A 13,029-nucleotide genomic window follows, 5' to 3' on the forward strand; every position below is an offset into this window, starting at 1 on the left:
TGACACTTTCATTTCAGAACAGACTTCAGCAGAGTCCCAAACCTGAAATCTCACACACGAGGACCTAAACAGCTTTAATATTGTCATATAGCACTGGTATTTAAGCTTGTTAACGAGAATGAGAACGCAATGTCCGCTATGTAACCAATATAAACTAATATAAAACTAGAGCATACATCACATACATAAATCACGCCATGGACATTACATTAAATATGCCTAAAGGTTTAAAAAAGCCGATATATCAATAGAAGATGGACAAATGAGAACCTTCCTGTCATAAACTATAGTAAAACAGCTTGTCAAAACCTGCAAGCAGAGTACATACAGGAATAGAGAAAAGAGCACTCTTTAATTATCAGCTGTTAGTCAGCGCCCTCTTTTTTTCCCTGGTCATTATGCCTTTGTGGTGCTGTGTAAATGCAGACAGTTGGATAAGAGTCACTTTTAAAAGATGACTTTTACAGGTCACCAAAAAAAAAAATCAGATAGAGTCAATGTAATGTAATATAATGTAATGTATTTTTTATTTAATGCCATGTCAGCAACCAAAGATATTTTCATGGCAGGAATCTTCCAACAATAAATATAAAATTTTAAAATCAACAAACAAAATAAAACATAAATTAAATAAGATTTTTTTGTGTTAATACACGATAAAAATTCTAAAATCTTTTCTGGCTTCACTTTGTTGAAAATGTCGTTAAAAGTTCATTTCATAAAAAAAGTCTTCTGGAATCAGTAAAAGCAGAACAGTCCAGTAAAATGTGTTTTATAGTAAGAGGAGTTTTGCAGCACAAACACTGAATAGGGTTTTCCAGATAGAGTCAAAAAAATCGGAATTGACCATCAAGATCTGCAGTGTAAATGCAGGCTAAAAGACTGACATGGTAACTAAAGAAGGCATAACTCATTTTCTTACCGTTTTCAACAACTTAATTAAATTAAGGGATCACTAAATTATCATAGTCACGTTTTACATTAAGATTTCATTAGTTAATATGTTTACTAACATGAATAAACCTAGTAAATGATTTTAAATTCAAATGAATTAATCTTTGTTTATATAGCGCTTTTACCATGTAGATTGTCAAAGCTTAGTTCAGTTCAGTGTGGTTTAATTTTCACTGCTGAAAGTGACACTGAAGAGCAAATCCATCGATGCACAACTCCACAAGTCCCAAACCAATCAAGTTATTAATTTGTTGTTTATTAACATTTCTTAAGGCATTATTAAAAATAAGTAGTAAGGGTGCTTTCACATCTGCAATTTGCTTCATTTGGTCTGGACCAAGGGAAATAAATCATACATTGTTGCATTTTCTGCCATCTTTGGTTCGTTTTCACACCACACTGCTGGCTTTGGTCTCAACTAGTTAAAAAGAACCCAAATGTACTCATCTGACAAAGTCCTCATCTCTCATTGGCCAGATGTTGTTGAACAAAGTTCCTAAACTGCTTATCGATTGGTCAGAATTCACGTGCAGGAAAATGCCAATGAACTCGCGCAAGTAAACAAACCAGCTAACACAAAATGTTGCTTTTTACTATAGAGGGACGACTGGGCAGACTGATTGTATCCCTGCTTTAGACAAACTATATATTTCGAGAAGGAAGTGCAGCCGCAGCTAGAAAACAATGTTTTAATGAATCACACATCAGTTCAGGAGGAGGCGTGAATTCATTTAGCTAAACTGCGACATGCTCATCTTGCGAAAATATTACCAATGATCCATCAGGTAATGTTTTTCCCTCTCCAGCGTTCGTTTGAAACCGTACCAAGACCATCTCTTCAAGCAGGTCTCGTTACGCTTTTTTGGTCGGCTTTTGGTGCACATTAGTGTATGATTGCTGCATTCATACCGACTCAAACGAACCGCACCAAGAGGGAAAATGAACTCTAGTGCGATTCAACCAAACTAAATAAGGCAGGTGTGAAAGCACCCTAAAACACATGGTTTAGTTAATGTACCAATTTAAAAGGCCCACTTTCGGTTCGAGTCTACCTCAGAATTTTTTCAAAAGATGCATGATAAAGGGCGTGAAGCTCTGAGAGCAAAGGGCAGGATGAGTAAAAAAGTACTCCAGGGTTTTGTGAACCTTTAACAAGAACTAGTGAGGAAAAACTTTTTTCATTAACTAATGTTAATAAACATGAATAAATACTGTAGCAAGTGTATTGTTCATTGCTTGTTCAACTTAGTAAATGGATCAGTATTGTAAAGTGTTACCATAACCTTTTTCTCGTAAACTTGGTATTGGCAACAACTATTCACCCAAGCCTTGAATGTGACAAAAGCCAAACCAGATTTTAAAACTATTTAATGCAAAACGATTGAATGCATAAGCTTGGTCTTACCTGTTTGCGGAGGAATTCTTCCCTTTGTCTCCTCTCCTCTTCTTCTCTCCTCCGCTCCTCCAGTCGCCGGAGAGCCTCCTCCTGAGCTAACCGTTCCTCCTCCTCCTTTTTCCTCCGCTGCGCCTCCTCCTGCTCCCGCTGTCTCTTCAGAGCCTCCTCCTACAGAAAACACCAATAACGCCACTAAGCAAAGCGGAAATATGCAACAATACTTTGAGCTGGCAGCAGAGTTTCTATCATTAACACCAATTTGAAACAGTGCGTAAAAGCTACACTCAATGGATAACATTAAAATAACTCGGATTAAACAGTTCTTTAAATATGCCACCCTTTCATTGACTATGTTGACCAGTAATGCTCTAAGTAATATCATTCATTCTCCTTTGGCTTAGGGTGCTTTCGCATCTACACTTTTGTTTGGGTCTTGTTTGCCCAGTTAGCGCGGTTCGTTTGGCATATGTGAAACCAGCAATTGCTCTAGGATCCGCGCAAAATCAATCGCTCCGAGATCGAAGATATGAAGAGAGAATTATGAGTATGGCGGGAAGTTTCGCCAGTCTCCCGGATGCCCGCAAACGAGTAATAATCTCCCGGTAATCTCGCATCTCCCTCCCGGTCCTCAAATAGGCTACGTCGCGCACCCTTTTCACCCCTCCCCACCGCATCTCTCCTCACTCTTCAGACACGTCGAACGCACCTTGTCAAACACCACCAAACCACCACCTCTACTGACAGCTGAGCGGGTCTCTGCAAATTAAACCCTGATATCTTTTCTTAATCTTTTTTATTTATATCTGTGCTATTTGCTACATTTAATGAGTTATCCATGTTGTTTATGTATATATTTATATCAGAGTACACACATGAGGAAAAAAAAAAAAATATATATATATATATATATATATATATATATATATATATATATATATATATATATATATATATATATATAATTTTTTTTTTTTTTTTTTGCCCTCATGTGTGTACTCTGATCATCCACCTAGTTACCTTTATATACACGCACACACAAACATTGTTTTTTCATGTTTTTGTTGTTGGTTTTGTTTTCTTTGTATGTGATCCCATTTTGTGTACTACTTGCATATTCTAATATAAAAAAACAGAAATTTAATTATTTTCGAAACATGGTGCTTGATCACTACTAGGAATTAAACATCCTGCGATGGATGGGACTATTGCAGAATTCAATGTGCACATTGCCATTTCAATGATGCAACAATTTTCTGTGTAGTTTTAGACATCCCTACTACAAAACAATAAACACTTTTTTTTACATGACCGAACAAAGCAGTCAATACTTAAGGCCGATTTAACAATTATCATTTATGTAAACACAAAGCACAGTGTTCCAGGAATGAAAAGTGCCTTGTGTGCTTAAATAAAATAAATTCCTAATAATAGAAAAAATCCTTTCATTCACTGCTTTTTTTCCAGCCTGATTTTTACATGTTTTTGGGTTTTTTGTGCCTGATGTCGACAACATATTTTTGTTGTCTCCTGACCTGCTTGCGTCGTGCCAGCTCTTCTTCCTCTAAACGCTTCCTCTCTTCCTCTTGTCTCGCACGCAGAGCCTCTTCCAAACGCTTCCTCTCCTCTTCTTCCCTTTTGGCCCGAAGCTCTGCCTCCCGTCTCTCCATCTCCAGCTTTGGAGCAAAACAGACAAGACTAAGAAAAAAAAACATACAAAATGAAATGCATTCATGTACTAGTGTCATATCTTTCTTACCTTCAAAGCTTTGGCTTTCTCCAGCTGCAGCTGTTCAATGGAAGACGCTTGAGGCATATTGTCTAGTGGCAGATCCCATACGCTACTCCCTTCCCAAGCTAAAACAAACAAAAACAGTCAAACTTCTCAATTTACTTCACCATTTAAAGGAATAGTCCATCCTAGGCATGAACTGCTATAAGATTCGAGAGAATAAGAACATTGGATTTTTTATAAATTAGGGTATTGTGATTACTACTCTAGGATAAGTTCTTTATAAATGTCTGAATAAAAAACGCTTTTCCCCCATTGAACAATACTGCACTGTTCAGTTCCACAGCACGCTTGAATCTAGGATGGTCTGCTGGAAATACCTTTAGTCTAAATATGTAAATAAATAGTCTTTGTCGAAACCCTTAAACAAAACAAAAACCTTAAATATACCTTAGGAAAATATAACCAATTATTTTTGCTTTTTTAGTATTGTCCCATCCACAGCAGAATTAAAATTTCTTCACCATTTACTCACGCAAGTAGTTTTAAACCTTAAGAATTTCTTTCTTGTTCAGCACAAAACAAGATTCTGAGAAATGTAAACAAAAAAAGAAGAAAAATACAATGGAAGTTAATAACAAAGTCAGTAAATCTTCCGGTGTTCAACAGGAGAATCACAAACAGTTAGGAAGCAATCTAAGTGCGAGTAAATTATGACAAAATGATCATTTTTGGGTGAACTATCCCTTTAACAACTCATTTTGAATCTTATCTCAAAATAAAAACTCACACTTATAAAAGACCTTATAAAAATTAAACAAACCAATATGTTGAATAGTGAATTTCAGTGTATTACATCTAATCCAGCACTTAAAGCTCCACAATCAGATGCTGATCACGTGCTTCAACGCTTTAAAGTTCACCCAAACATACAAGTTTGTCATCCTTTACTCATTATCTACTTGTCCCGATGTCTTTGTTTATATTTAATCACAATATCATGGTGTTGTTATTATTACTCTAGAATAAGTCCTTTTTAAATGTCTGGGTAAAAAAACTAAAAACAAAACAAAACAACTTCACATTACTGCACTGTTCAGGTCTATAGCATGCTGGGATGTAGGATGGTCCTTTGCTGCTGAAGATACCTTAGCCTAAATAAATAAATAAAAGAAACCTTGCATATACCTTGGAAAAAAGATAACTAACTATTTTTGCTTTTTTTGCTATCGTCCCATCCACACCAGAATTAAAATATATTCACCATTTACTCAACTGGTTCTAAACATTTAACAATTTCCTTCTTGTTGAACAAACAAGATATTCTTAGGAATGTAAAAAAAAGATAACTAGAAATACAATAGAAGTTAATAGCTGTTTCTTCCAACTTTCTTTAGTAAACCGCCCCTTGTGTTCAACAGGAGAATCTCAAACAATTTGGAAGCAACTTGAGTAAATTATAAAATGATCAGTTTTCTCTATAACAACTCATTTTGAGTTTTATCTAAAAATAAAAACTCACACTCTTAAAGACTTATAAAAAACCAAGATTGTGAAATGCAATGTGTAGTACACCTAATCCAGCCCTTATGGCCCATCACCTTTACCAGGCTTGTGTCTCCACTGCCAAAGGGTACCAATGGTACAGCTTTTCAGTACATATCATTTTTGCTAGAGGAAATGTCAAAGTAAAGATGTACAGGTGTTTCACATCCTACGTTAAACATTTCTCAAAAATCAAATGCTTTATACACAAATACTTGTGTATAAATGTTCATTACTAACCTTTCCACGAACGTGATTGGATCATAACTGCAGATCATTGAGTGTGCAAAATAGCCTACTGTAATGTCTGCAATTATATAAAATAAATAAATGCAACATATATGAACACATACAGCCCCTTACAGTCTCTGATATGTTACTATTTAAAGAAAAACTACACAGCATACATTTGGTCCTTATTACGGTTCACTTTTTGGTACCCTTTGACAATGGAAACGACCATAAAAGCATACTGACCCATACCGTACCGTACCACTGAGTGGAAACAGGCCATTAAAGCTTCACAATCAGATGCTGATCACGTACCTAACGTGTAGTTGCTTTAAAGGTATAGTTCACCCAAAAGGTACAACTTTCCTATTTTAAACACTGAAGAAAATATTAAACTAAAATAAATTAATATTGTTTAGTCTTCCACCGAGTTTTGGATCTCAAAGTTTGGGAAACACTGGAGTGAAAGTACAGACAATTTCAATGTGGTCGTGTCTTTGGTCCATAAACATTTCCTGCTTATCAAACTATTTCATAACTGTAACAAGAGGCAATTCAATCATAACTTAACAATAAAACAGCTATCACAATTATTTATCAATACATGGCTCTTTTTGGACTCTTGGAAGCTATAACAATTAAAAAATGTAAGATCGGAAATACATTGGGACCACTGTTTTTGTTTACATCCCTCAAAATTGTCTATATGGAGAGTAATTATTTTGGCTATCACTTTCAGTTATTGGGTAAAAAAAACAAGTGGTATGAATATTGTGAATGAATGAAAAAACTAGATGCAATCACAAAAGCCACTGTCCTACTTAAAAGCAAAACAACAAGTCTGACAAACGCCACACTTGCAAAGTGCTCTGCTGAAGTGCCATTTAGCTAAGACACTTGAAACAGGTTAATACCAACAGACAATGAGTCATTTCCAAAACTAAACGATTGTTGCGTTACTGTTAGTGAGAGTAGAGAGCAATCATGCCAGAGATAAAACATGAGCGCTGCAGGAAGAGCACTTAACTTTTTTCCATTTAAAACCACTAAAAAACTGCTGATGTAACGAGCTGAAGCATTCTACACAAACAAAATCAAGTGAATATCTGCCACCATCTCTGAAATCATCAGGAAGTCTAAATGAAAGGCTGGTGAATGCATTATTATCTGTGGGAAAGTATGAGGGCAGGAAAGTGCGTTTTAATGTATTTTTCACAGAAATGTCAACACGGGCATGGGAATAAATTAACTGTATTAAATTTAATGAAAGATTTAGTGGTAGGCCGTTATCAATTGTAACACGAGACTCTTACTGGGCGATTAAAAAAAAAAAAAAAAAAAAAAATTCACCATTAATCTATTCTCAAAGTTGGATTGAGAGCTGGGTCTATTCTACACATACATCCAAATAAAATGCAGCGTGTGCTTTTTTAAATGAATGACGGTGAATGAAAGTCAAACCAGTGAGCCGTCTGACAAAAAAGTGCCCTTCTGAATCAAATCAGCATTATGCCCCTCTGGATCTTTCACTTACCTCTAAGACACTACTGACTACGCTTACATGGACATCTGGAATCTAGTTATTTGCTATTTGTTATTTTGTTATTTTCTAGTTATTTAAGGTGTTTACGTGAAGTGCTTTTACGTAAGAGTTTCCTGTAATTTTGGGTGACTTCAACTGCTGTTCGGCAGTTTCACTTTCACTCATGAACAATTAATTCATGCCTTCATGACAAACTGGGGTATTAGACACAAATAAAGAGTAAGGACTGGTGAAAGTGATATTGAATTTAATAACGCATGCCAAATGCGAAGAAAAAACTGCATTTCGCAATATGTGTCTATGCGTGGTCCTTTACTGACTGCAGCATGTGCATCTTGTCAGAAAATATGGCGAAAAGTCCTACATGACCGTAATAGTTTGATCGCGGTTTACTTCAGTAATCCCCATAATATCTGCATACTCCACATGTTAATTCCATTTCTGTTTAGTTCAGTTATGACTTTAGTTGAATTAAGGTTATCAAAATTCTGAATGCCTTTGGCAAAATTCAAATGAGCCATTTTAATGTAGATTAATTCCAAGATTACAAATTACCTATGCCCACCTAAAAAAAGATTTAAGGTCATAATTTTCATACTTCAACTTTCAGTCCAGGTGAACCAGACATTGCTGCCACATAAAAGTCCTCGTGCTGCAGGTATTAGGAGGTTTGCTCCAGCTACAGCTGTCATGCAGCGAGGGGTTTGCGTATTTAATAAACTACGACAGTTAGCATTAATTGAAAAGTACGAATGATTAATAATTAATGTGAAACAGTTGCTTAAAAATAACGTCTCGTCTTCAGTTTCACAGTACAAGCGTACCGTGCCAGAGCCCAAGTGAACCGCGCTCTGGCACACCTCTTGCAACCGGGCCAGGCCCGGCCAACTGAACCCCGCCTGAGCCCGATTCAGAGCGCTCACACTTCTCAAACATACCAGGAAACGGCCTGGGCACGGTTCAGATAGCATAGTGTGAGTCCACCCTAAAGAGAATAAGCCAAAAGAAACTAATGAATGAATGTTGTGCGAATACGACTTGCGACTTAATTATATATAGCAGCTTTGTTTGGATTGAGATTAAATTGAATATTTAAAAAATAAAAATAAACCTAAAAATCACAGCAGACAGTTCAGCATGTGATTAAGCAAATAAATGTCCCTTTGTGCCCATCATCAAATAAATATCTAGTTCACGAGGATATTAAGGTTGAAAACACTACAAAATTGCAGACATACAAAAAACCAACTTAAATATTTAGTTAAATTTAATAAAGTTAATGTAGAATATCTCAAGTTTTCCCATGTGTACGCTGTGATTTCTGTGTAAAATGTTAAACATTTTTCTGTCCTCATCTTTTCTGAAATAGTGCATTCATCAGCCTTTCATGTTAGACTTTTGATGATTTCAGAGATTATTGTTTTGTTTCTAGCTTAAAAAGAAAAGTGGAAACAGATATTATCCATCAAACAAAATCAAGATTAGTGTATCACTACGCCTTAGGGCAGATCTAGGCACTAACGTACTGCTGGGAGCGGCGGGCTGCATGTTTGGAGAACAGGATGCCTGAGTGGACGGGTTCTGCATTTCCCAAACAGAACCCGAGTCTGGAACCGACATGGAGCGTGTGACGGGAGGTAAGAGGCTCTGCTGCGGCTCAGGAGTTCTGCAAGAGCAAATCAAGCAAACTGTAAGATAAGGTTACAGATGATCAACCACAATACCAGTGCAATGTAACACTCCGCCCACGCATTGTTATTCTAATTTGCCACTGTCCTTTCTTTACGCAGATGACTGTGTGATTGTGTGACAGAAACAAAAGCAGTGTTATCACACCTGATCTTCAGCGCCTGATGGAGAAGAAGATTGAGCTGCTGCTGTGGTGGTGGAGGAGGAGGAGGAGCAGAGTTTAACACTTTCTGCTGCAGAGCATATTGTTGCCTAAAAGAAAAGAGAGTGAGTTTTGTGGTTAACAATTAAATCATTTATTGAATTAAAGTTGTGTAAACTGTTTGTATGACAAAAAAATCTTAAAAATATACATATGGATACATTAAATTGATCAAAATGTAACCGTATTTATATAAACCCTGTTCTTTTGAATGCTCCGTTCTAAGAATAATCACAAATGGATTCTCACGATGACCGCCTGCGCAATATCGTTCTTTGTCATTCTCCACTCTCCAAAAACACTCGGTTGATCTCGGCTGGCGAATCAACATTCACAATGATCGCTCTCATCAGTGCCATTATTTGTAACTTTGGGTGGGTTTGCAAAACTGTGTAACGTTACTTTTCATTGCATCTTCCTTAAACTTCAGCCGTTTACATTTTCTGCGGTTACAAAAGCTCTGTTATCTGACAGCGTAAAGCCTTGAGGGATTGACAGCTTATATTAACCAATATAGTGGCAGGAAAGAGTGATTCAGCACGTTTATAGCAAAAAAAATAAAAATTAAAAACAGGTCGCACTACAACCATTATATGTAGTCAAACAAGTGCTCCCAAATATATTATGAGGTCACATAGATTAAATTTTAGGTGCATAGGTGATAAAAATGGTCACAAATTCGAGCCCTGCATGCCTTTGTGTGAATAAGCTATTAAATGCAGCTATTTTAAAAGTTGTGATCTGGCGCTATATATAAAATAAAATTAACTTGACTTCAAGTAGGGCGGAGAAAGCCATTGGGAGGACGGGGCACCCCCTATTTTAATGGTAGGGAAAACACTGAATAGCTATTTTATCCTGACAAAACATTAAATGAACTAAAAAACACAAAAAAAGATGATTTGTAAATGTTAATATATGATAAATATAAAAAAAAATAAAAAACTTGACACTTTGCTGAATATAACTACAGCTCAAAAACAAAATGTATGCAATTTATGTCCTTATTTATTTATTTATTTGTTTGTTTATTTATTAAATACAAATTGAATTATTTGTTGTTGTTATTATTATTATTTTTATTAGATTTTTCATGTGGGGAGCAGGATTCAAATTACATGAAAGATGTATATTATCTTATTATTCAATATAAATTACCGACATGTTTTTACACTAAAATAAAATTAATAAAAATATATTTGAGAAAAAAAAAAAGTTCATTTCTGCATTACAAGTCACATTAATAGTGCAAATGCTGTATTATGTAGCCAACTGGAGCGAAGTGTTTCAAATAATTTGCTGCATATCATAATATGGTGCAAAATTGTCAAATAAATTAAACAGAGTCGTGTATTTTTAACTATTATTTTTTACTGCTATAAAAAAAACATGTCGCTTCATAATCTTCTCTCATACCTGAGTAAATACTGATATTGCATCTGCTGTAGCTGATACATATTTAGAGCATTAATCTCCTGTTGTCTCTTCATCCTTTCTTGATCTGCATCTCCCTATATTGAGTCAAACACACAAATCAAAACTTTTCAGATGCCGAACAACAGTGTTAAGTCATCTTGGGTCAGAGATTGGAAAAGTGAGCGTCTTTATATTACCAGTATGGGAGGTAGTGTCGGGCCCGGTGTAAAGGGCACTCGTCCCCACAACTTAATCATCTCGCCCAGAGGCTGGAACATCTCGTCGCAACCTCGCTTTACCTGCAAGGTCATGGTGAAATAGCCCGCCTGAAACCACTCAGACATCTCCTGATTATTAAATGGTCCTTTAAAAAGACAGACAGACAAACTGGGGTCACTGAACGCAACTATATTGAGTTGCATGGTAATTTTTTACATTTTCTGAAGCTTAGCTAACGTCATCACTGGAAAAGGCCGAAGCCACATGTCACAAATCAAGTCTTAATGCATTGACCAATTTAAAGTCGAGTAATCAAACACAAAACAACTCATTAGCAGAAGATTTAAAATATTAACACTTAGAATTATGTGGAACCAAATACCTTCAGTAGTCAACATTTGAAGTGGATCAAAAAAGTTTTGAACCAAATGTGAACCACTTCAATGGTTAACTACTGCATATACATACATTTCACAGCCACACGTTGAGTCTGTGCATTTATGCAAACTAAATGGAGATTAAGCTTAAAATTAAATAAAAGCACCTTAAAGTGCTGGGAGAAGATGGTAAAAAAAAGTTAGTTTTTACGCAATACGTGTGTGTTATATAAATATATTATGCATATGTAATACGTATATGTTTACATACAAAAAATATACAGATAAAAAAAAAAAACAACAACTGTAAGTTCACACCGAAAGCGGCAAGAGCATCAAAGTAGCCGGAAGTCATTCATTTTCAATGAGAGCCGGCGGTGATAAGCAGTGTGGAGCAGTGCTGCGCGTCTTCGCCAGTGTGGGCGTCGAGGAGATTTGAAATCAAGTCAACTTTATGGTAATGAGCTATGACACGGTTCGGCAACAAGCAATCAGAATGTAGAAGTCCAGCACTTGAGAGAAGTCCAGAGAACACAGACACTGTGAACTTTGGCTCAGACCACAGTTGTTCAAAAGTGTTTGATTATTGTGGTCGCCGGATTTCCAATTATTTGCAATGTTTTCTTACAGGAACATGTATTAAAAAATCTACTGGCGAGTTACTGATGTGCTATATATATATATATATATATATATATATATATTTTTTTTTTTTTTTAAGCGGGAATCTCATGCAACAATACAAAACAGTATTGCTGCTTCAGAATATTTCAGACATTTGGACACATTGGATAATTAAGTGGAGCAAAGTCACAGCACAGGCAACTTGATCTTTCATTGTTTAAATGAATTTGATAAATGTGCAACATTTTCACACTAGAAAGTATGTTTTATGCAGGAATGTAACTGATATGATATTCTGCAACAGCCCATTAAAATACGAGATAAATGTAGCGAGCTTTGACGCTCTCACCACCTTCGGTACACTGTAAAAGGGAACACATTGAGTTCTTTAATAATTCCCTTTTTTGAGCAGTATGTATTTACATAATGTAATTTAATTAATATGTACATTGTTTCTCAAACATATGCATGCATATGTGTATTTATATATACAAAATAAATATACACAGTATATACACATACATTACACAAATGCAAACCTTTATTTTGAACGTGATTATATAACACTACTTAAAAAAACTATGTTAAATCTGTATATATTAATATATTAAATCAATATATTAAATCAATTTAATGAAATCACTTACAATAAACCAACATACTACAATTATTTCTTTAGGATCATGAAACGAAGAATGGAAAGAGGACTTTGCACTTTAAAAAAAAAAAAAAAAAATCACAAGAATTATGTCCATTTTAAAATATTAAAATACAAAATAATTGTTAAATTCTTTTTAATTACCTATTTTTATACCAATATCATTTTTGTAATTTATTTTTGAATAAATGCAACTTTAGTGAGCACAAGACATTTCTTAGTGACATTTAAAAGTCCTACCAACATTACACCTTTGAAAACAGAGTTTAGTTAGTTTGAATCTTGATTTGCGTACCTTGGATTTCCCCCTGCGGATCTTTGTAAAACCATTTGAATGCAGCTTCATTTGTGATTGGAAGAGCTGATGGTTTGGGTCCAATTTTAGAGGCCAAACGTTCATCATCTACGCCACCATCCTGGAGGTATGCCACCATTTTCTCAGCTTC

General features: G+C 35.4%; 1 protein-coding gene across 7 annotated transcripts in view; it reads right to left on the reverse strand.

Moving 5' to 3' along the window:
• Nucleotides 1–13,029, reverse strand: part of gigyf2 (GRB10 interacting GYF protein 2) — a 51,959-nt gene that overhangs the window by 17,909 nt on the left and 21,021 nt on the right. For all 7 annotated transcript variants that reach the window (XR_012388190.1, XR_012388179.1, XR_012388174.1 and 4 more), the window contains 8 exon segments: nucleotides 12,879–13,029; nucleotides 10,903–11,069; nucleotides 10,706–10,800; nucleotides 9,235–9,339; nucleotides 8,925–9,064; nucleotides 4,107–4,204; nucleotides 3,883–4,023; nucleotides 2,360–2,518 (listed from right to left, as the gene is read on the reverse strand). Coding sequence is in view for 4 of the 7 variants with exons in the window: in XM_073918887.1 (XP_073774988.1) it covers nucleotides 2,360–2,518; nucleotides 3,883–4,023; nucleotides 4,107–4,204; nucleotides 8,925–9,064; nucleotides 9,235–9,339; nucleotides 10,706–10,800; nucleotides 10,903–11,069; nucleotides 12,879–13,029 (1,056 nt within the window). In the remaining 3 variants the exon portion in view is untranslated.

The sequence above is a fragment of the Danio rerio genome, chromosome 2 (assembly GCF_049306965.1).
Source record: "Danio rerio strain Tuebingen ecotype United States chromosome 2, GRCz12tu, whole genome shotgun sequence".
In the NCBI taxonomy this organism is placed as follows: Eukaryota; Metazoa; Chordata; class Actinopteri; order Cypriniformes; family Danionidae; genus Danio; species Danio rerio.